This window comes from Plecotus auritus, assembly GCF_963455305.1.
Source record: "Plecotus auritus genome assembly, chromosome: 1".
Taxonomy (NCBI): domain Eukaryota; kingdom Metazoa; phylum Chordata; class Mammalia; order Chiroptera; family Vespertilionidae; genus Plecotus; species Plecotus auritus.
The window spans coordinates 165268802-165294482 of NC_137770.1; the positions used below are offsets into that span (position 1 = coordinate 165268802).

General features: G+C 44.3%; 1 protein-coding gene across 3 annotated transcripts in view; it reads right to left on the bottom strand.

Annotated features, from left to right (window-relative positions):
- Nucleotides 1–5985: 5985 nt before the first annotated feature.
- Nucleotides 5986–25681, bottom strand: part of WDR37 (WD repeat domain 37) — an 89635-nt gene continuing 69939 nt past the window's right edge. For all 3 annotated transcript variants that reach the window (XM_080665552.1, XM_080665553.1, XM_080665554.1), the window contains 3 exons: nucleotides 12828–12962; nucleotides 12306–12420; nucleotides 5986–9020 (listed from right to left, as the gene is read on the bottom strand). In XM_080665552.1, the coding sequence (XP_080521678.1) occupies nucleotides 8889–9020; nucleotides 12306–12420; nucleotides 12828–12962 (382 nt within the window). In that variant the 3' untranslated portion in view covers nucleotides 5986–8888. The remainder of the gene's footprint in view (nucleotides 9021–12305; nucleotides 12421–12827; nucleotides 12963–25681) is intronic.

Here is a 25681-nt window from a genome sequence, read left to right on the forward strand (position 1 = left end):
GTAATTCTCCCATTTTCTTATCAGCATTCACTTTATCCGACTTTGGAATAATATACTTTTTCTCTTTAGAATTGTTTTATTACTCTTTTAATGGTATTAGATGCATGAAAGGAATATTTGCAAAGATAATTTAAAAGTATGAACATTGGAGCAGAGATTTGTATACTCATCATCTAAATTAAGAATCAAATCAGATATTGCCAATTCTGGGCTCATACTGCTCCTGCCCTCTGCCTCCCACCCACACTCCTCTCCTGGCCCAGAGAATGCCATGCTGAATTTTGGGTTTTCATCCCCATGTCACCGTGTACGTGAACATAATCAGACATATGTGGTTGGGCTTGTGTGTACTTCATAAAAACGGTTTCAAACTGTGCATACTCCAGTGGCTCATGTCTTCATTCACCACTGTGCTCCTAAGGTCAACACTGGCAAATAGCTGTGTCTCATTCGTGTTTACTGGTACGTAATGTTCCATTGTGCAGACGTACCACGGTTTATTTACCAGTCCCCGTCAATGTGCTCAGGTTGTCTCTGGGTTGGCAGCACCACCTTGCCTGTGTCTCCTGGTGCACATGTGCCAAGGTTCGTCAGGACAGCTGCTCTCAGACTGGACAGCAGATGACACGCAGGAGCTTGTCTGCAACGCAGATTCTTGCGTCTTATTGAAAGGTTTTGGGTTGGCAGCTATGGAGTCGGGCCCAGGAACCTTCATTTTAATACTTGCAAGATCTCTGGATACCACACTTTAATAAACCATGTTCTTAACTGTATCCCTAGTTTTTGCTGGAGCAGGAAGTATGCACACATCCAGACTTACAAATAGTACTTTCCAATTTCCTGTATTAGTTTATATACAAACCAGTAAGTGCATATAAAATATTCCAACAATTTATGTGCTTGACAGAGCTTTTATCTATCTAACAGTTCTGAGATGGTACTTGGTTTTGGTCTTAATTTTCATATTTTAAATTTCTATATGTATTTATTGGCTATTTAGTTTTCTCTTTTGTGACATACTTATGTCTGTCCCATTCTCCTGGAAACATGTAGAATTTTATTATCCTGAATATTCATCTTTTGTAGATTATATATGCTACAATTATAATTGGTGATTTATCATTTCACTCTAAGGTGTCCTATAATCTTTTACATTTAATATGCTTAAATGTATCAATCTTTTCTAGTATGGCTAACGCATTTTTAGATAGTTAATAAAGTTAAAGTCACAAAAATATTTTTGTTAAAAAAACATTGTTTTTCCTTTAACACATAATGTGAAATTTTCTTTTGGTGTGAGGTAGGGATCCAAGTTCCTTGTTCTCCCCCACCCCCTCAATATGGATAACCAGTACCATTAAAACCATTACTAAAATAGGCCACTTTCTTCCAGTGATCTGTGATTACATAAGCGGAAATATTTCAAGTTTACACATTTGCAAGAATCAACTTGGCTTTCTATTCCACTGGTCAGTTTTCCCGTTTCCTATGCCAGTATCACACTTTGTGGACCACAGCTCTGCCAGGTCTAAGGTAAATCTATTGTTCTCCTTTCTTCCTCCTCCTCTCTCTCCTTGGGCATCTCATTAACCATGGCCTTTTCTCTTTCTAATAAATTTAAGAATCAGATTGTCAAACCCCTCAAAACACTAGGGTGAGCTGGATTGGAATTGCACTGAATCTACTTGCCAACAAGGAAGAGTTGACATTTTTACAATATTGACTCTTCCTATTAATGCATATGATAGTCTCTCATTTTGTCTTTTTCAATGTCTTTGCAACACCTTATGTTACTAATATTCCTATGGATCCGTGGTCAGCAAACTGCGTCTCGCGAGCCACATACGGCTCTTTGGCCCCTTGAGTGTGGCTCTCCCACCAAATACCACGGCCTGTGCAAGTCTATTTTGAAGAAGTGGCGTTAGAAGAAGTTTAAGTTTAAAAAATTTGGCTCTCAAAAGAAATTTCAATCGTTGTACTGTTGATATTTGGCTCTGTTGACTAATGAGTTTGCCGACCACTGCTATGGATAATTTCAAGCCTCTTTTCTCTTTGCCAGTTGTTCCCCACCAGGTACCCTATGTTTTTGTCGTTAGCATAAAATGTGAACTTTTCAGATACTGAGTGATGCATTTCAATGGTTCTAAAGTTTAAAAACTGTGAGAGGTGCACCAAAAAGTCACTTCCACCCAGTTCTTACTTACATTTCACAACCCCCGTACAATAACCACTTTTTATCATTTTTTTCTTTCCAACGTGTTTTTCTTCTTTGTAGTGACTCTTGAAATTTTGCTACATCTATATGATAAAGACTAAAACGAATCATTATTTCACTCTTCCAGCCAAACAAAAACAGAATTTTAAACCAATAACTCCAAGCACGTACAAGTGAGAGAACTTTGACCTATCCAGACCCAACGTATCAGCCACACACACACGCCAACACATAAAGCACCAGGACATAACCAAAACTTGAACACCAGAACCCTTTCTTCAGAAGCCCTCTTGTCCAGGAAGATCTGGTGTTGATGCCCCTTAACATAAATGGCCAAGTTCCAAGGTCCTCCAATTAAAACCTCCCCACCAGCACTTCTGCATGTGTTCCCACTCAACCCTTAAAAACCCTCAACCTAACCCAGTGTGGCTCAGGGGTTGAGTGCAGTCCTATGAACCAGGAGGTCATGGTTCAATTCCCAGTCAGGGCACATGCCTAGGGTTGCAAGCTTGATCCCCAGTAGGGGGCATGCAGGAGGAAGTCAATCAATGATTCTCTCTCTCCTTCTCCCTTCCTCTCTGAAATCAATCCTAATATATAAAAATCCAGGGGCTGTCACGACAGAAACAACCAGACGGACAACCGAACAGCAGGCTGCATGGGGCGACCAGGCCAGCAGGGGGGTTAGTGAGGGATGACCAAACGACTAAACAGCAGGCTGCGTGGAGTGACCAGGCCGGCAGGAGGATTAGTGAGGGACGACCAAACAACTGAACAGCAGGCTGCATGGGGCGACCAGGCCAGCGGAAAGAGGGGGGGGGCAGTTGGGGGAGACCAGGCTGGCAGGGGGGCAGTTGGGAGCAACCACGCTGGCTCGGGGGCAGGGGGGGGAAGTTAGGGGCAACCAGGCCAGCAGGGAGGGCAGTAAAGGGCGACCAGGCCAGCAGTGGGGGGGCAGTTGGGGGCAACCAAGCCAACAGAGGGGGGCAATTGGGGATGACCAGGCAGAGGGGGGCAATTGGGGGTGACCAGGCAAAATGCCCAGCAGAGGGGGGGGGGCAGTTGGAGGCAACCAGGCCAGCAGGGGGGGCAGTAAGGGGCGACCAGGCAGGCAGGAAGGTAGTTAGGGGTGATCAGGCTGGCGGGGGGGGGGGGGGGGGGAGCAGTTGGGGACAGCCAGGTCAGCGGGGGGGGAGTAAGGGGCAACCAAGCCAGCAAGGGGGGCAGTTAGGGGCGACTAGGCTGGTGGGGGGGGGGGCAGTTAGGGGTGACCAGGCTGGCAGGGGGGGGGCAGTTGGGGGTGACCAGGTTGGCAGGGGGGTTAGTTAGGGGTGATCAGGCTGGCAGGCAGAGGCAATTAGGGGTGATCAGGCTGGCAGGGAGGGCAGTTAGTAGCGATCAGGCAGGCAGGCAGGTGAGCAGTTAGGAGCCAGCGGTCCCAAATTGTGAGAGGGACATCCCCCAAGGGGTCCCGGATTGGAGAGGGTGCAGGCTGGGCTGAGGGGACCCCCCCGCCTCCTCCGCCATGCATGAATTTTGTGCACCAGACCTCTAGTAAAAATACAAAGAAAAGAAACCCTCAACCTAGTCCAATAAGTAACATGGATTTGAGAGGCACAATTAGTCTCCCATCTTGTTTGGTGCCTTCTCAGTCAAGAAACTTTTCCTTATCCCAAAAAATGAAATAAAATAAACCACTAACTCCAATCAGACACTATTTTATATGGCTGTCTGCTGGGATGTTTGTCTATTTTGAAACCGTTCCTTTGTGACTTGTTCTCCCTACATTATCTCAAAAAAATCCGTCAGAAAAGGCAATCTAGTGAAAACTATATATCCCCCACATTATCTGCACTTCACACATTCTTCAGAGGCAGTTTGCTGAGCACACAATTCTAGTTATTTTCTCTTAGCACATTTGCATTATTTTTACTCAGGTGAAGCTATTGGGAGACTGAGTTTCTCAGTTCTAGTTCCAAAAATTTCAGGGACCTTGAGGGCCCAGTTTGGATTGGATGGAGCATAAAATAACCACTCATTCAGAACTGTGAAGATGGGGGGCAGAAGTGGCACCCTGAGTGTGAGAGGAAGTGTTTGTGTCATGGTGGTGACAAAATGCCCAGCAGTCAGAAGTAAACAAATTTAGCTAAGCTAACTGAAACCCAATGTTTCTAAATGGTGATTAAAATTTCCCAACATATCCCATTACCATTTATTTTCTTTAGGGAAAAATCCTTCTCATACATTCTGGGACTAGGTTGTGCTCGAATCATCCTTTGGGTAATAGGTCAAAGCTGTATGCTCCTGGTAACAGCATACACCTGAATTGTGGGATAAACAGCCCTGCCTTCGGGCAAGACCTGCCTGGTCTCCTTCCAAGTCAGACCTCAAGGCCATCCTCTTCCTCCACTGCACTATGACCACATCTTCCACCTGCACGGCTCCCGGTAACCCCTCAGTCTGTCCTCACAAGTCAGGGAGTGCACGTGGAGCAAACCACTCTCCCCAAAGCTGCTGCAGGACTCAGGGTCCATCCCTGCCCCACCTCACCTTGTGTCCTCTCCTTGGTTCTGTGTGCGACTTCCCTTGCTCTTTGGTCATCCTTCAGTTCCTGACCCTCACCAACCTTCAGGCTCAAGATTAAACCTCAGCTCTTTGGAGATACCTAGACCAAACTATCTAAAGCAGCTCCCTTGTTGCTCTTTACCTCAGCCCACAAATCACAAATGGACATCACTTGTCAACCACAGAGACTTTTAAGATCCAAAGATCTGCTTAGTCTTTTATTTTTTATCAGAAGCTGCTTAAAGATATTTCATTAGAATTAATTTTAAATTACACAACACTTTTATCTTATTGCTGATTTCATTTGTAGCTTCTTCCCTCCATAATATGGACTATATATGTTGTACATAACAACTGAGGTGTTCTCAATTTTTGGAATAATTTAACTTCTAATTTATTAAGGGAAAACAAAAATTTTGAATAGTAGAGGAGACACACGTCTTTTGGTGGCATTTTGATGACATCATAGTAATACAAGTCTTGCCTTCTTGATTCTTTATACTAATATGTGAAGTTTTAAATGTAACAATATGTAATTTCAACAATAATCACATTTTTGGAAGAGTAATGTAGAGTTAAGCAAGCAGTAGAGAATTTCTGAATGTACACCCAATGCCTGTGCAACGAGCCTTCCCACCTGAAAAGGGGCCGCTGGCAGGCAGGACACACCAGGTAGTGTGTTAACACCTCCTGAAGTTCCTGCAACCAGCACAAGGCTTCACTCATGTGGGTAAGAACAGAAGGGAGGACCAGCAACCGCCACAGATCCTGACTTGCACTCTCCTGCAGAAAATGCGGTCAACTTTCTAAAACTGCAATTTTTAAAACTTTCAAACAAGCTTACCTGTCTGTGACAAGAATCAGACAAGCATCTTATGAGACTCTGAGGAACTTTGAGAAATACCTGTATTAGGTCCAATTGTTAATGCCCTTCAGAAAATTTTGGGATGGAAATGAAGGAATGGAAAAGCATAATTATGTATTGCTTAATATTAGCCTCTAACACACACATAGAAAATATAACACAATTGCTCTTTTAAAGTCTAGAATTTATATTTTCAAATGTGCAATCCTATAATTAGAAATTTAATTTCTACATCATTGTGATATCCAGTAGCTATTAACAAAGTTGCACCAAAACAAAACATAAAAAAAGTAAAATAATAAAAAAGAGACTGCTAATAACAAAACTTTTACAAAAGTAATTATGGAACATGGATTTTTAATGAATTTCATTTTGCAATGAAGACACTGAACACTTAAAAACAATTACATCAATACAATAAAAACACTTGCTCCTACACAACACTTACAAATGCGTACTTTCTCCACAGAAACTTTTTTTCACAGATTTAAGCAACAAATAATTTTACAAAGGATTCTTCAGATAGCAAAATATGTACAGAATCTTTGACTCTACAGAAACCGATGTGCAGTGGTTGAAAAGGAGTGTTTTGTCCAATGCACCTTGTACAAAATTCTCTATCAATGCACATTTTTCAGTAACCACACATTTTCTTTGCATTATTAAATGAAATTCTGGACATGTCAGCATATAGGACAAAACAATTCCCATTTCAAAACACTATTTCAGATGAGATCGCTTGTGGCTGATGACATGACAATTTCAGCCACACATTCATATACACACACATATTCAAGCACACGCATGCACACACTATCGCTAATCTCCTTCATGACTCCTGAAATCACCAGCACTATGACCAGAGCAGCTGGAGGGATGCCCTTAGAGGACACACAGCAGCTAGCAGAAGCGTGTCCTGCTCCTGGGAACAGCCCCAGCACCATGAGGCCTTTTGCACTCAAGGAGACCAGGGAGGCTGGCCCCTCCACTTCGCAAGGTGAGCAGCTGCCAGCCATGAAGGGCACTGGTCTGCACAGAATTAAATGGCCATCACAACATATATTTAAAAGCTTCAAAAACTTTTTAAAATCTTTTTATTGATTTTTTTAAAGAGAGAGGAAAGGAGAGGGATAGAGAGATGGAAACATCAATGAGAAACATTGCTCGGCTACCTCCTGCACCCACCCCCTTACTGGGGATTGAGCCAGCAACCCAGGGCATGGCATGTACCCTGACCAGGAATTGAACCAAGAACTTCTTGTTTCATGGGTTGACATCAGACAAGCTAAAAGCTTCAAATTTTTTAATCTGGAAGAGATCTGGTTCTTAAGTTTGATTTACCTATTTGTATACATTTTTCAATGTTACTAATGATGATTCTAAGATAGGCTGGCATTCAAATTAAAACACAAGCGGGAACCCAAGAGTGTGGTTATGCAACTTATCATTAGGAACTCATCGTGCTCATGTCTTTGGGGGTGCGGTGCGGTAGAGAAGGAGTGATCATCAGCCAACTCACCACGAGACCACTCAGGAGAGCAGTGCCTGAACCTGGTGCTCAGGCCCATAGTGACAAGCTGACTTGGTTCTCAAACAGTGTGCTGAGGGCAAATGTCACACTTTAAAAATACAACCAATTCTTGAGCTTTAAAAATAAAGTTGCTCTAAAGCATTGCTTGTCTGTTCTTTGTTAGCAACTTCTGTACTGTTATTACTGGCTTTTCCTGGTCTCTCTCCCTTCCAGGCTCTGTAAATCATTTCAGAATCACCAAGGACTCAGGACTGAAGTTTCAAAGATTAGCTACTGCAGGACCTGAGCCCGGGTGCTCCACCCCGGGCAGCCTGCACATGTCGCACTGCCCTGCAGCAAACGGTGCCCAGCCGTGTCACTACAAAATAGGAGACAAAGTAATGGGGTCACCCACAGTCATTTTCAACGTTACCCTCTTGTATCTCTCCAAGGGGCCAGTCTCCGACATATTCGAAGGATTAAAAATATAAGGAGTAGTACACTGAGATGTCTCTTTATCAAAACTGTAACTCAACAATAACACAAACTCACAAACGTCAAACACAGTAACTGCTAAGAAGGCAAGGGTGACAGGCCCACTCCAGCAGTGGGAGGGTTGGCACTGAGAGGTGTCCTGGCGGCTGAGACAGGAGCATCTTGTCACCTGTGAACTATGGCTGCGGCTGCCACCCTGGTAGCTAGCTAATGGAAGTGCCTTTCCATTACATTTGCTGATTGTCTTTCTTGCCTTCTGAACTGAACTCGGTATTCCAGCTAAAAGCCAAAGTGCTTAGTTAGCTAGGCACAGTAAGACTCCCAAGTTTTCCAAACATTTATTTTTGAGGTAGTACTCATTTATTTGCATTGTTGGCTCTCAAATACCACCAAAGAAGTGAACCCATGCAGAAATATGCAAACCAAAGGTGTAGAAAATAAATAAGGTTTTGTCTTCAGGTAGCACAGCCTTCTTAAAAGGTCAAGTCACATTCAATGGATAAGTTACTTGAAACTTCTAAAAATTGTTTATAACCACAGCTATAAACTAAAGTGCTTTAAATTTTGCTTACAATCTGAAATTGGTGATTAGAATCATATTTTAGAATTTGCTAATATGAGACCTCAGGATATTGAAATGATTTTCTATAAAAAGAACAAGCTTTTTCTTTAAACAAAAAATAAATCCTACAAACTCAACACTTGATGCTATTTTTTTAACTTCTAAGATCCAGGTTAATTTCACAGAACTGTAAGAGAATGAAGAGCTGAAGCTGAATTACACAACAGCATGTGCTACAACTTCACATGGAAGTAAACATAAAATTTTTTGCCAATCCTGCCATTCATCAGCCAACGCAAACACAGCTCTGCAGTCTCCCAGGACAAGGTAGATATGTAGGATTATTCCAGAAATGCCACAGACTTACACTCACAGTAAGTACACAGGTTCACATTGAACTCACACAAGTGTGATGCCCTCCTGTCATATGTCAAATGCCACGTGCTATAGGGAGCGGCTTTGTTCCCACTGACCAGAGGATGCCAGCACAGACAAGACGGAATAAAAACATAACCACAGTTCTGTACATCATGCAAGCTGGGTACAATGGGAAAAGGACATATACAAATCACCCTTCTCAGGGTCCAGCTCTCACAAAAATGGCAGATCGGTATGAGAAAAGCCTGCTCCAGTCACAGGTCCATGGCAAACTACGAAGCTAAGGAATGCTGGCACCTTATTTTTCCTGTAACAATGCAGGGATGTTGATGTTCCAGCCTATGGCTTGCCTGTCAAACCCACAGGTGAACAGATTGCAGGTGGGGTGGTCCTCACTCCACGCCGAGCAGCACACCATTCGTCTGTGGCCCTATTACCAAGCACACAAACCATAATTAGTGTATTATTCCTCAAGCATAAGGGCTATAAAACCTCAACCAAATTAACAACTACACCACTCAAAGCAACCGAATTGAGAGAAAAAAAAAATTAACACTCAGGATTAATCAGAGTGAGACAAAAATACTAAGTTGGCAGCCGGTTCTCAGGGATGAGCTGGTGGAAAGGCCATGATGAATGAATGAGGTCAGAAACAACATGACTCTCATGAAACACACCAAAAGTACTCATGATTCTTTAAGAAAATGAGTAAGATTATAGTCCAAAAGAAAAAATAATCAATTTTTTTTTATTTTAATGAATGAGTCTAGGTCAGTGGTCGGCAAACTCATTAGTCAACAGAGCCGCAGTTTGCTGACCACTGGTCTAGGTAAATTTGGGCATAAACTCAATGAAATTCACCCAAAGACCTCACATATCATTTTAACAAATAATTGGTTCAGGTGTTCAAGCAGTTAAAAAACACATTCAGTGTCAAATGAAAAAAAGGAAAAATGAATGGCCTTTCAAGTAGATTCCTGATACCTTTAGGAATTCCGGTTCAATACCACAATGTTGGGAAAAATTACTGCAAAACGTACGAAGTTTACAGTGTGATGTTTGGTAAATACAGGTAGAGATGCAAGCAATGCCTTAGGACACGGTCATTGTTACTCTAATATTTGGCTGGTGCTATATCATACAATAAAGTACAAGAAGGAGTAGAAACAGCTAACAGAAATTTAGTAAAAGAAACCCTCAAAAGAACTGGCACAACAGCCCCCTCTGTAAAACATTCGCATTTGAATACTGCTGGTTTTAGAGAGAATCAAGCCACAAAGGGAAAGCACTGCAAGAAAAGAGCCCCAGAATGAAGGGTTAGGGGAGCTCTTCTACATCTCTTTGTTAGGAACTTGAGAAGAGAGAATGCATAAGCATCCACTAGCTGGCAGTAAAAATCAAGCCTCTAGAAAGAACTAGTTCAAGATGATAAACTCAAGACACTCCCTGGGCCAACACTGAGATCACGTCCTACAACCTAGTGAGGGAAAGGACCAGGCGGCACCTGCAAATGTGGGTCCAATCCAGGATCTCAGTCCTGCCTGAGCTGGGAGCCCACACTAGGTGAGTCACCCTTTTATCTCATGTACATCCCCCAGAGTGCACACAGACATGACCCAAAAAAGGCTCAGGGCACATGCAGACCTTGAAACCACTCTGTGCCCTCCTAGAGTCACAGAGCCACGCTAAAACTTCTCCACTTCTGCAGCACAAATCCTGTGCACTGTCTGTAGACCCACCTTTCACTGCACACTGCACCACACCCTCCTGATCACAGTCCACACTCTGGCAAATGGCACTTACACTTTCCCCAAAGTAAAACAATTCCATATCCTAAACCCCTGCTCCTCTAGTGACCAACCTGAACTGAGTTTCGTTGCCTCCTTATAAAGCTGTCAGCTGAAAGAAGCTGGGACAACCTGAACTGGGGATTTCTAGCTGTGGTTCTGTGACACTGAAAAGCATACTGATTCATCTGAAATGTTACAGGTTCAGAAGGAAATGAAATGTTATCCATTAACCTTAAAGGTAAGTATATTCACAAACCACTTTAGGAGGAAATCAAGCCAAGCACAGAGGAATTCTACAATTCCAACAGAGTTGAATGTTAAAAGATAATTAAAAATAAAATTGTGCCCACAGAATTAGTCCCACCAACAACTGCTGAAATCTCCCTATTTTTTGAGGAGAAATATTCTCAAAGTAATGAAGTCATGCACACTCATACATTTGTTTGTAAATGCTGCCTTTCCATGTTGCACAGCAATTTTATGTACTGCATAGGCGCAGCTATAAACAAAAGAGTAAAGAGAGAGAACCCTACTATGTGAGAGAGATGTTTAGGATACATCAGTGATGCTCAGCAGTTACCAAAACACAAAAATCCCAGACAAGCAACTCTAGCTTTGTGTAGTTACTCTAATTTCATGAGTAGTTTTTCTGTGACTTGCACTCATAATTAGGTAGCTCAGTCAGTAATTTCAAACAGCACACGTAGGAGCTACACAGAGAAGAACCAACCGTGTCTTGAATACACAGGCTTTTGGAAACTTGGTGCCATTGCATTTGTTGCTCTGTTGGAAGCAAATGCCACTTGACCACTTACCTCCAGAATCGCCTGGGTCTGCGGTTCCTGAGCCCCACCTCCCACGGGGCAGCCTGCAGCTCATGACTGCACTTGGAGGCTCTGCCCTGAAGGGGACATGAGCAGCCACCGAGTTGCAGCCATGGTGGGAGAATAAGGTATCACAGTGACACACAGAAAAGGCCGAAAGAAGCAAAGGAGAGTGTGACTGTGGTGGGGCTCGGTTAGGCACAAAGGCTAAAGACAGGCTACCTTCATAAGCGGGAAGGGGATGGGGAGGACACTGGCTGTTGTTACTACAGCTACATCCAATTTCCCTTCAAAAGGAGCCAGTATGCCACTCACTTTGGGACTCGCCCTCAAATTTGTAGCCACCCAGGGAACGAATCTAAACACAGGTTCCCAGGCTTCCCTCAGAGACTGAGTCAGCAGGTCTGAGCTGGTACCGCAGCCCAGGTAGCTGTGACAGGTGGTGCAAACACCTCAGTATACACTGACCCAACACCCCTGCACTGCACCATCTGGGCTGAATGCAAGTCTTAGCGCCCAGGAAAGTCTCTTCTACAACGGAGTTTGTCCTGGCAACCCACCATGGAAAGGGATTCCTGGCTTAGGGGTTCTTTCTTAAGGAGCACCCACTCCTGCTTGGCCACCCATTGTCCTTTAATATATTTCCAATTTGCACAAGTTCAACTGAAAATACCTAAAACTGCTTTCCAGTAAGGTGGCCACTAACCCACGCAAAAGTGAGTTCCTGAGACGTGGCTATTGACACTAAGGAACTAAATACTGGATTTCATTTAGATTAAACTTAAAAACTAATGTTCAGTCCAGGTTCTGGGAAACATTTTAACATTTTCAGTGATAAATTTTAGGAACTCTAAATACAGATCAAATATATAGTAAGAAAGTAAGAGTGTAAATTTGCTAATAATTTTATATTGATGGCATGTTCAAATGTTATTATTTTGGGTTTATCTAGTTAAATATATTGTTAAAATAACTTCTCGCTTTTTTAAAGTGGCTATTAGGAAACTAAAATCACATGTGTGTCTCCCAGTGTGCGTCCAAGAGTCACTGATGACGGAGAAAACCTGAGACTCTGTGAACATGCATCACCAGCACAGTTACCTGCCGGCTGCTGCGGGGGAGCCGTGCCAGCCGCACGCCGGACATATCAAACAATCTGACTTGTCTGTTGTCATGGGGGAGGGCGATGATTTTTTGGCCAACGCATACATTGATCCTGCAAAGAGAAAAGAAGGTTCCATATAAAACAGTGACATCACCACGGTATTCCATACTATGCACACTTCGTGGCAAACACAACAGTGAGTATTATGTGTCTGCAGCTTTAGGATACAGAGACCAAGCTGCTTATATGCAACTCACATGTGCAGCATGTCACTAAAACAGAGGGGCCATAACTGGCTCATTCTTATTCTCAAAGCCCACTACACCAACTTGATTCTATACTTAAGTTTCAGTGTTTACAAATACTGAATTTGCATTAGAGGATCAATGACAAGTATTTTCCCAGGAGTCTAAACCACTTTCCCAAGGTTCATTTAATTGTCACATGGACAAGACATTGTACTACAATCAACCCTATCAAGTCAAATAAACATCTAAGCAATGAGCAGCTTCCCTCACCTGTTGATGGCAGAATCCGTACGAATGGTTGCAATGGGGGATCTCATGTTCTTTAAATCCCAGACCTTCACAGTGCGGTCATCACTGCCTGAAACAACGTTATCTCCCACGGTGAACACGGCAGAGGTCACGGTGCTACAAGTAAAGGGCACGGGGTCAGAACCTCATCTAGTGTTTGGCATGGTGACAGTAGTTAGTACCATAACATGTACTTGAAATTTGCTGGGGGAATGGATCTGAAATGACCTCACCACACACACAGAAAAGGTAACCATGGTAGATGACAGATGTGCTAATTAACTTGACTGTGATCATTTCAGTGGAAACATATAGAACACCACATTGTGTATCTTAAATATACTCAATTTTTACTGGTCAATTATACCTCAATAAGAAGGAACAAACTTTAAAGATAACAAGAAAGGGTCAAGAAAACAATCTCACCATTCCTGACAACTCTGGCCCTAAATAACAACCTCCCAGAATATTTAAGAGCCATATTTTTTTCAGAGGCAAAAAAAATTAACTACAAATAAATACTATCTTACATATAAAACCTTATCATTTCTCACAATAATTTCAAACTACTTTTATTTCTCTTAGAGCTTAAAACAAGAGATAAACTCAAATTCAGAAAACCCAGGTGCTACCCAGACCTTAGACCTAAAACTGCTCCACCAATGTCAAATTTGTACTGAGTCCTTGTCAGGTGGGTTTCAACCCGGTACTGTCAACTTTCAGGTGACCACTGCTCATGGGGTGCCCTGTGCACCTGGGCTGAGCAGCCTCTACCTCTGCCCACCCGACACCAGTCACGTCCCCTCCCTAGGTGCTACATTGCCGAACATCAGCTGCTGTGCTACACCGAGGGACATCATGTGTGACATGGGCAGAAAGGGGGAAATAGGGAACCTGGAGCACTGGACCAGTGACCCATCTGAACTCCCTATTTAAAAAACATTGCCAGAGCTTGACTAGAATGAGGTGCTGCTCTTCTTCCATGCAGAGGTCACAGATAGGTGTAAAGAAACTGCTGGCAGAGCTCAGCAGCTCACGACTCGGGGCTGTTCTGAAGACTAGTCTTTGGGAGGTTTGGGCCAAGTTAAATTTCAGTCATCATTCTGCTAAATTAATGGGAAAAGTCTCCACAAAAGACCATCGAACCCTATGTTAATGAAACGCTGAAAGACATTAGGTTTTTAATAAATCACAGCCCTGACAGGTATTGTGGGCCATCAAAGGGAAAAGCTGGCACAGAGACAGCACCCTCAACTCAGGTCCCACGGGGAGCGGGCTGCCATGGCCGCACACTGGAAAAGCTCAGACTCTGCCAGACTCCAGTAGACTCATTTATCTTGTCGCTGTGAGCAGCCGAGCATATGCTTCCAGCTGACAGTGCGGTACCTTCTCACCGCACACCACTGCCCGATCTGGAACATTCCGCTCCCTCCGCGGGTCTCAATCAACGGAAAGACTGTAATGCTAGCACTCCTCATTAGGACTAACAGCTGTCTTCCCAGTCACACAGAGACACAAAACTGTTTTGCATAACAATCTGCCGGAATTTCATGGCTAAGAAAAAAAATGTATGATGTGGAAAATGCTGGCCCGTGAAATGCTGAAGCAGGATGCTTTCCTGGCTCCAAGTCAGGACCTGACTGCAGAGCACCCATTTCTTACTGTAAGGTGTAGTTCCCCACAAAACAGTCATCCTTCTGCATCTGAGGAACAGACTAGAGTAGCGGTCACCAACTGGTGGTCCGTGAGATCCAAAAGGTTGGCGACTGCTGGACTAGAGAGCAAGCACTCCATCCGGGAACAGAAAGGGCAGGGCACCCTTCCCTGGAACACAGGCTGCATCTTCCCAGTCCACAGAACCATCTGTGAGAAGCATATCAAGCAGCAACCAGTGTGATCTTCTCAATGGCCATCCCCCTGTTCAGGTGCGTGCAGGCCCAACACCTGTGTGTCCAGCAGAGGCTGATGCGACAAATGGACCCCAGCACTTTCCCACCAGCCAAGGTAGAGCTCACACGCCTACACAGGAAACCTGCACACGCCACTTGACCCTGTCGTGGCCTCTGTGTACAAAGCCAGCAGATCACCACATTCCTTTCCAGGTCATCACCACTTCACAAACCGTTTTAGAAATTAAGCATCTAACAAATGACACCATTCAGGAGACATGGCAGGATCCTGGAGAGCATGCCCTCCAGGGCCTTTCCTATCGTGTGCGCTTGGCAGAGTTTAAGGAGCTCATGTCAGCCTGTCCTGTACAACCTCAGATACCTCAAAGAGGAATAGGAAACTTCTTCAAATAAACACACTTCTGAATATTCCTTGATGGCTAAGTCCCCAAAAAACAGACCCTAAGATTAAAAAAAAAAAAAACACTCAAAGGAAGAGTCAAACTTTTATCACACGTGATTTTTTAAAAAATATATTTTATTGATTTTTTACAGAGAGGAAGGGAGAGGGATAGAGAATTAGAAACATCGATGACAGAAACATCGATCAGCCGCCTCCTGCACACCCCCTATTGGGGATGTGCCTGCAACCAAGGTACATGCCCCTGACCGGAATCGAACCTGGGACCCTTCAGTTCACAGGCTGACGCTCTATCCACTGAGCCAAACCGGTTTCAGCCGTGATTCTTTTTCAGGATTGAAAATTCCACTCTTTCCTTGAAAAATGATGTTCAGGCATCAACTACGCCAGCCACTAAATATTCTCACTTGGTTGCTCTCCTCTCTACACCTCCCTCTTCAGGACAACTGGGAGCTTTCCTTTCTATTTACTGATAGAACTGTCCATCCAAGGAGGATTCTGAGCACTACGGTGTGCCAGGCCTGCTTTCTGTGAGAGAACCCCCAACAGAGAGGGGTGAAACCACTCCTGGTGATGCTGACACTCTAATGGAGAAGATGGCAGTGGTCCTGGCTTTAAAGGAACACGCTGGCCCTGACCGGTTTGGCTCAGTGGATAGAGCGTCGGCCTGTGGACTGAAGGGTCCCGGGTTCGATTCCGGTTAAGGGCATGTACCTGGGTTGCAGGCACATCCCCAGTGGGAGGTGTGCAGGAGGCAGCTGATCGATGTTTCTCTCTCATCGATGTTTCTAACTATCTATCCTCTCCCTTTCCTCTCTGTAAGAAATCAATAAAATATTTAAAGGAACACGCTGCAGTTTTAGGGCCTGCAATCTAATTCTAGTGGCTGGAATGTGCTGCTGATTAAAAAAACAAAAACCCTGCAATGACCAGTTTTACTACCGACCAGAAAGAAGGGCTCCAAAAGTAGCTTTAAGAGTGTGTCAAGCCCTAGCTGGTTTGGCTCAGTGGATAGAGCATCAATTTGCGGATTGAAAGGTCCCAGGTTCAATTCTGACCAAAGGCTCATGCCTGGGTTGCAGGCTCTACCCCCAGTAGGGGACGTGCAGGAGACAGCCGATCAATGATTCTCTCTCATCATTGCTGTTTCTATGATTCTCTCTCATCATTGATGTTTCTATCTCTCTCTCTCCCTTCCTCTCTGAAATATATATCCTATATAATAAAAGTCCAGTGACCGAAACAGCAGAACGACCAGAGTCCGGAACGACCATGCCCCTCACCCCGGCCGACCACCCGCCAGCGAGCGGTTAGGGGTGATCAGGCAGGTAGGTGAGCAGTTAGGGGCGATCAGGGAGGCAGGCAGAGTGGTTAGGGGCGATCAGGCAGGCAGAGTGCTTAGAGGCAATCAGGCAGGCAGAGGCAGTTAGGGGCAATCAGGCAGGTAGAGGCGGTTAGGGACAATCAGGCAGACAGAGTGCTTAGGGGCGATCAGGCAGGCAGGCGAGCAGTTAGGGGCCAGCAGTCCCAAATTGCGAGAGGGACGTCTGACTGCTGTCCCTCTCAGACATTCCCCAAGGGGTCCCAGATTTCGAGAGGGTGCAGGTCGGGCTGAGGGACCCCACTCCACCCCTGTGCATGAATTTGATGCCACCAGGCCTCTAGTCCTATCTAATAAAGAGGAAATATGCTAATTGACCCTCACACCATCACAAAGATGGTGGCACCCACAGCCAATAAGGAGGGGATATGCTGACTGCCACACTCTTAAAGATGGCAGTGCCCACAGCCACAAGATGGCGGCGCCCAGTCCCCTCAGCCCTGCCGGGGCAGCAGGCACCCAGCCGCTCCGCACACCTGCCTCTGGAGTCCCCCAGTCCCCTCAGCCCCCCAGCCCCCCAGGGCCAGCCCGAGGCGCAGGCAAGCTTCGGATGGCGGCTGCCCAGCCACCCAGGGCCAGCCGAGGCTTGTGCTGCCTGTGGCAGCAGCAGAGGTGTGATGGGGCGTTGCCTTCCCCTGATCACCAGATCACCACCCACCCCTGAGGGCTCCCGGACTGAGAGGTGGCGGGCCGGGCTGAGGGATGCCCCTCCAGTGCATAAATTTTCATGCACTGGGCCTCTAGAATATATATTGCTATGACGACGCACTGACCACCAGGGGGCAGGCGCTCAATGCAGAGCTGCCCCATGGTGGTCAGTGCGCACCCACAGCCAACCTCCCACGGCCAGTCAAACTCCCGTGGTTCCTCCCCCGCTGCAATTGGGGCCAGCCGGTCCCAATCAGCCCAGATCGCCAGCCAGGCCAAGGGACCCCACTCATGCATGAATTCACGCACCAGGCCTCTAGTAAAAATATATATATATATTTTTTTTAAAGGAGTGTCAAAACAGTACAGTCAGTTAACGTGGCTAAATTCTCAACCTTAGTATCCCATTAAGAACCTTTTTCCACAGCTTATTCAAAGATGATAGTCAGTTCCACACAACCCGATTTGAAATGATTACAGAGAAGATAAAATGAGTAGGGTTTATATGCTGATTTCCTGCTTGTGATACCAAGGTCAAGATTCACTTCCTTTCTGTGAAAACTGACCCTAGTTTCATTTTTACTGAATAATATAACAGAGAACCAAGTTCTGAGTAGCTGCAATGGCTTCAGTAATTTTACAGAAATCTGAGAGAAATGCATTTCCATTTAAATTAGGTGAGGAATGATCTTTCTCTCTGGTTTTAATCACCTGATTTTCCATTCCCTTATTTTCTGAATCCAAGACGTTGCCTACTATATACTCACCAACTAACAACAGCCAATGTTTCGACATCACCATGTTAAAAATTGGGAAGAAAGGAATTTCAAAGGTTTCATTTTTTTTTAATCTTCCAAAAGGAAAAAAATTTTACATCAGCTTTGAAGGTAATATGATACAGACAAGCCTTATTTATCAGAATAGTTAGAAAAGTAAAAGTCAGAAATAAATCAAGTTTTGTACTTGAACTGCAAGTTTTGTACTCTGAAATATACTAGATTAGCCAAAAACTGCCAAGTTGAAGGAAAGTCACTGTTGCTTTAATTGTTAAGAAAGACTTCACATGGAACCGCATGTCCAGTCCTGGGTGTTTAGTGACAACCCTCCCCCACCAAACCCAGGAGACTCTTTCCTTCACTGGTAACAGAGGAAGTCTGAACTGAAGTGTTGCTCAAACTAGAAAATGGGGTGACCACCGAACACAGCCCTTACAGCCCCAGACTGTATGCAAACAGATACATGTATGCCCACGAGAAGTGGCACAGGCTACAAAGAATGTGACTTGTGCAGATAGGTATAATCGTGTGCAGGGTGCCCACCAGAAGTGACATGGGCTACACAAATTGTGATGTATGTACAGATATGCACATATGTGTGGACATGTTCATCAGAAGTGACACCAGCTACACGAAATGTGACATGTGTGCAGATAGGTATATGCATATACATATAAAATAAGCCATAACTAATGTTTTTCAAATCAAGTATTTGAGTTGCACTCTGAAAGACTGAAAGGAGCAAAATCATGTGGCCCCAGGAAGCATCCTTGGGTTCCACACGTAGCAGGTAAGATAACTGAAAGTAAAATTTTACTTTAAAAACTTCAGAATTAGTTATCATCATAGCCCTTCAACACCCTGTGTTTCCTTATGCATTTAGGAGAGCCACCCAAGTGGTAGCTGCCTGGTTCTTTTCTAGGTCATGTGTAACTCACACGTTTTACATGTTGGTTGTCTGAAGAATGACTTTGAAGGGCCCAGTGGGGTATTAGAGTCAAACCCTGCAGCTCCCACACATAGCTGAGTGGGAGAAAGCACAGATGTCGACTGGGTGATGTAAACTCACCTAGGCTCCAAGTGCAGGGCCTAAGCGCACAGACCATAAACACCACCTTCTTTCCAAAGATAAGCCCCACCTCTGGCAGCAGCTCCCTTCCCTACTCTGTTAACTGCACATCACTGCTCAGTGGTTTTTGCCAACACGTGGAACCTGGTCCAGACACAGCTCATGTCTGTCTTCATGAGTCTGTAACAATGCAGACGGCATGTTTTCAGTTTGTTAATAACCTGACAATTCTTTTCTAGGTCATCTCAATAAAAGAGAAGCAACCTGAATTGCTCCTAACAAAGCCGAGAAGTAGAGTGATCTAATTGCACTAATTTCTTTAAAGTCCTTATTTTATTACGTACTGATCAGCCCTTTTTTAAATGAGAAATTTTAAAAGGGTAAATAGAGAAGTATTAAACCTCCTCTTAAACTATAAGCTATACTTTGGGTTGGAAACAATCTTTAAAAGTATCAACCAGGGGATTAAGTAAATTACTGCATCCAAATTATATGCCTCTTAGAAGCAGAGGTGGAGGGAACAAGGCAACTCCAACGTGCCACCCTCTCTCAGTGAAATACAATGAGGCTTGCAAAATGATCTCATTTAAAGAAAGTCACCACTATGTCCACGTATGGAGGTGCAAATGCACACTCCGGCAGCTATGGCTGTACGCTATACTTACCAATGTCTCCTTACTCACCTCCATGATGATAAGACAAACCAGTTAATGCAAAGTAAACTTCCCAAAACAGCCTTTACCACACCACTGCAGTCAGGTCACATTTCTGGCAACATTGCTGCCATTCCTTTTCTCTATGAACCTGGGTGGTAGGTATACGCTAATGAAGCTGGGAAAACCTGAAATGGGGCTGCACACTGTCCATCTGAGTCCTTGGTTTTATGATAACCTTAGATACCAACAAACTACTGCCAGGAATTACATGTCTCTAAACTTTCTCAAATAAAATTATTCCAATCTATCTAATTAATAAGATAAAACCAGATATGGATTAAGGGGACACGAAGCTGAGAGGGGCTTTAGATTCTGTTTAGTTTTGAGGTTGCTGCAATCCTGCAGGTCCTTTGCTTTCTTGGGCAGTAATTCCAGCCCCGGGGCACTTCTGGGGTCATCCTACATCCCCTACAAGAAACCTCAAAGTACAGTACCTCCTGTTCCTATAGGCAAGCGCTTAAAAACTATCTCTAAGAATAATGAGTTTACAAACCAAGTGCAGTCTACCAAAATTCATAAAAGCCCTTAAAAATTATGACTGCTTTAAAGTTATGACATTTTCATATGTGTTATGCCAAATACCCATGGGAGATATTTAGTACAAAAACGAAACCTTCAAGGCAGTGTGCGGACAGACGGCTGCCAGCCCCACCACAGGCCCGCACACACCTGACTCACTGACCAAGCACAGAACTCAATACAGTGAAAAATCAACCACCACCTGGTTATAAATGTCATGCTGTCAAAACATATGACACATTTTTTCTTCAAAAGCATACAAAAAACTTAATAGCACAACACAAAATTCAAAGCACATAATCTAGACCTTAGCAATAAAAGCATATGAAAATGTCATAACTTTAGAGCAAACATTATAATTTTTTAACTAATATTTTTAACGCCTTATTAGCTGTGGTGTTTTGCTTTCTTTAGAAGTGCTGAAGTTCACTGGGGAAATAAAGTTACAAGCATATGAAAAGAAAGCAAAAAAGAAAAAACTTGGTGCTTCAAATGTTTTATCCATATTGAGCTAATTTCAGATTTTTTCAATGCCAGAGTTTATTCACACTTGTAAATACCATCAGTTGGGTATAGACTAGAGCAGGGGTGGGCAAACTTTTTGACTCGAGGGCCACAATGGGTTCTTAAACTGGACCGGAGGGCCGGAACAAAAGCATGGATGGAGTGTTTGTGTGAACTAATATAAATTCAAAGTAAAGGAGCGGAGGGGAGAGCAAGAGAACCCTCCGCTCTTTCGGCTCCGCGGGCCGGATAGAACAGCCGAACGGGCCGGATCCGGCCCGCAGGCCGTAGTTTGCCCACGGCTGGACTAGAGTCACTGGCCACCCTTGGGGGAAGCTTAATGGCCCTGTGACAGCCTGAACTGTCAGTCCCTCTTTATAGTAACTGAAACAAAACTAAACTAAAACATGGGGGTATGGGGACCTTCTACCAAGCTCCACAGGGAAGGCACTGGTGCTGGAAGGCAAGAATCTGGGTCCTGAGTTAGGAAAGATGGCGAACGGCAGGAAGGTAGGGAGGGAGAGTGTGTGAGAGAGTGAGGGAGCAATAAAGGTGTGTGTGGGCGTGTGTGGGTATGTGTGTGAGTGAAATAGGGACAGTTAGACCCTGCAGTTCTTCCAGGGGGCTGCCAACCTGGGCAGTCTTAGACAGCAAAACCCCGCTGCCCCCACAAACACTGCAGGGAGGACACCAGTGGCACAGAGACCACACCATCTTGAAGAACAGAACTACTTGAGACTAGAATCCTAGCCTCGCCAACACTCAGTCTGGTCTCAGAAGCAAACCAGGACCCTACAGCCACACTGGTAAAAGACCTGCGATCACTACTACAGATGCAGGGACACCAAGACTCCAGGCACCACAGCTGCAGATTTCTGTGAGTCACAAAGCCAATCCCCCTCCCCTGACGCCCCCCGCGGCAGCGACATAGAAACTACCAGAGCCCAGCCGCACAATAAGGCTTTCTGCACACACAAAGCAGTGGCGACTGTGCCTGACTTTGAGCCTTGGTGTTGGACACGGGAAGTTTGTTTCCCGTGACTTGTCTCCGTGCCCAGGCAGGGAGACTGAGCTGAATTTGAGCCTAGCTGCTTATCCTTAGGGAGGTAGTTTTCTGTGACCAGATCCCGCGCCCACGCAGGGCAGGGAGACAGAGCTGAACTTGAGCCCGGACTTGCAAACTCTGGGAATTTGTTTCCCGTGACTCGTCTCCGCACCCAGGCAGGGAGACTGAGCTGAATCTGAGCCTAGCTGCTCATCCTTAGGGAGGTAGTTTTCTGTGACCAGATCCCATGCCCACGCAGGGCAGGGAGACAGTGCTGAACTTGAGCCCAGACTTGAGAACTTTGGGAATTTGTTTCCCGCGACTCGTCTCCACGCCCAGGCAGGGAGGCAGTCCTGAATTTGAGCATAGGCGCACGACCTTGGGGAGATTGTTTTCTGCGACCAGATCCCGCACCTACGCAGGGAGACAGCACTGAATTTGAGCCAGGGGGTGCAAACCCAGGGAGTTTGTTTCCCATGACCAGACCCTGCACCTTAGCAGAGAGGCTGCGCTGAATTTGAACCTGGATGTGCGGACTCAGGGAATTTGTTCCCCACGACCAGACCCTGTGCCCACACAGGGAGGCAGCGCTGAATTTGACCCTGGGTACATGGACACAGGGAGTTTGTTTTCCACTGTGCACACCTGCGTGACCAGACCCCACACCCACACTAAGTGGCAGTGCCCACCTGACTTTGATTCAGGGCAAGCGCACACAGAAGGCTGTTTACCGCAGGGCAGAAGTGGACCTCCTGCCAACACAGTGTGACTGAGCAACCCGGTCTCCCAAGCAGATCGGGGACCCTGAATCTCCACGCAAGAGACAGCAATGAGCACCAGTGACTAGACTCTGTTCCTCATTGCGTGCGCCTGGGATCTCTGATTCCCAGTACATTCACACTAAGAGCCAGTGACTCCAATTCTTGGCACATGTGCACACAGGGACCCTGATTCTCAGTGCGAGGTAGCACCAAGCAACAGAGACTCTGATACTCGATTCTTGGCATGGACACAGGGAGCCTCTGACTCCTGGCATGCAATAGGGGACTTTGATTTTTGGCACACGCCAGTGGGTCCTGTTTCAACATGGCGCAGGCCACACTAAGTCCCTGATTCTAGGTGCACACACAAGGCCACACTAAGCACCTGTGACTCTGACCCAGGGCAAGCATGGCTCCCACCAACCCACAGCAACAGCACATCTCGGTGTCAGAGCTCTTCAGTGACACTTGGGGGTTGCAAAACTCCCACTGCACATGGCCCAGGCTCTGGCAACTTGACATTTGAACCTTCTGGTGATAGTCAGAATGGGGAGACAATGAAGCAATCCCCAGAGGAAAGAAAAGGAGGAATTGCCAAGAAAGGGAATAAGTGAAACAGAAGTATGCAACATGACAGAAAAAGAATTTAGAGTAATGGTCCTACAGCTCATACACTGGATGGACGAAAAAAATCAACAACCTATGCACAAATCAGGAAGAAATGAAAAATGATATAGCTACAATCAAAAACACCATGGAAGGCTTCAACAGTAGACTAGAAGAAGCAGAGGACCGAATTAGTGAGATAGAAGATCAGGTACAGAAACAAGCCCAATCTGAACAGCAACTATAGAAAAAAATTAAAAGCAGGAGAGCCTAAGGGAGCTTTGGGACAATGCAAAACGAAATAACATACATATAATAGGGCTGCAAGAAGGACAAGAAGAGCAGCAAGGATTAGAAAATTTATTTAAGGAAATAATGACAGAAAACTTCCCTGATATGGGGAAGAAAAAAGTTACTCAAGTACAGAGAGTCCCAAGCAAGATGAATCCCAAAAGACCCACACCAAGACATGCCATAATTACAATGGCAAATGTTACAGAGAGTCCCAAGCAAGATGAATCCCAAAAGACCCACACCAAGACATGCCATAATTACAATGGCAAATGTTACTGACAAAGAGAGAATCTTAAAGGCTGCAAGAGAGAGACAGAAAGTTACCTACAAAGGATCCCCCATCAGATTATCAAATGATTTCTCAACAGAAACGCATCAAGCTAGAAGGGAATGAAAGGATATATTCAAAGTGATGCAAAGCAACGGACTGAATCCAAGAATACTATATCCAGCAACACTATCAATCAAAATTGAAGGGGAAATCAGGAAATTCGCAGACAAAAAATGGCTAAGGGAATTTATCACTACCAAGCCAGCAATGCAAGAAATGCTAAAGGGAATACTGTAAAAAGAAGAAACAAAAAGGTAAGAAGACACACAGCGTCAAAAAATAAAAATGGCTACAAACAAGTACCTTTCAATAATAACTTTAAACGTAAACGGACTAAAGGCTCCAATCAAAAGACATAGAGTGGCTGAATGGATAAAAAAAACATGACCCATATATATGCTGTTTACAAGAGACCGAACTCAGAACAAGGGACTCACACAGTCTAAATGACTCACTAGATCAGATGGACTTGTCATCTTCAGAACATTTCACCCCAAAGCTGCAGAATATACGTTCTTCTCAAGTGCACATGGGACATTATCAAAAATATACCACATACTGGGTCACAAGCAAAGTCTCCCCAAATTAAAGAAGATTTAAATCATACCAAGCATCTTTTCAGACCACAATGGCATAATATTGGAAATAAATTACAATTAAAACAATCCAAAACACTCAAACACTTGGAAGCTGAATAGCATGATATTAAATATTGATTGGGTTACCAATGAGATCAAAGAGGAAATTAAAAACATTCTGGAAACTAATGACAATAAAAACACAACAATCCAAAACCTATGGGACGCAATGAAAGCAGTCCTGAGAAGGAAGTTTATAGCTCTACAGGCCTATCTCAAAAAAAAAGAAAAAATGGTAGTAAATCATCTAACGCTACAACTCAAAATATTAGAAAGAGAGCAACAAGAAAAGCCCAGAGTGAGCAGAAGGAAGGAGATAATAAAGCTTAGATCAGAAATAAATCACATAGAGACCAAAAAAACAATACAAAAGATCATTGAAACCAAGAGGTGGTTCTTTGAAAGAATAAACAAGATTGATGAACCTCTAGCCAGGCTCACCAAGAAGCAAAGAGAGAGGACTCAAATAAACAAAATCAGAGATGATAGAGGCGAAATTACAACAGACCCCACAGAAATACAAAGGATTGTTAAAAAATACTATAAACAACTCTACTCCAACAAACTAGACAATCTGGAGGAAATGGACATATTCCTAGAAAAATACAACCTTCCAAAACTCAATCAGGAAGATTCTAAAAATCTCAATAGGCCAATAACTATGGAAGAAATTGAAGCAGTCATCAAAAAGCTTCCAGCAAATAAAAGCCCGGGGCCAGATGGCTTCACAGGAGAGTTATACCAAACATTCAAGGAAGAACTAAAACCTATCCTCCTCAGACTATTCCAAAAAATTCAAGAGGAAGGAACACTTCCAAGCTCCTTCTATGAAGCCAGCACCACCCTAATACCAAAACCAGATAAAGACAACACAATGAAAGAGAATTACAGGCCAATATCCCTCATGAACATAGATGCCAAAATCCTCGACAAAATTCTAGCAAATCTGATCCAGCAGTACATCAGAAAGACCATACACCATGAACAAGCAGGATTTATACCAGGGATGCAAGGATGGTACAATATCCGCAAATCAATAAACGTGATACATCACATAAACAAATTGAGGGAGAAAAATCACACAGTCTTATCAACTGACACAGAAAAAGCATTTGACAAAATCCAACACCCTTTCTTGATAAAAACTCTCAGCAAGGTGGGAATAGAAGGATCATACCTCAACATCATAAAAGCCATATATGACAAACCCCAGCCAGCATCATACTCAATGGACAAAA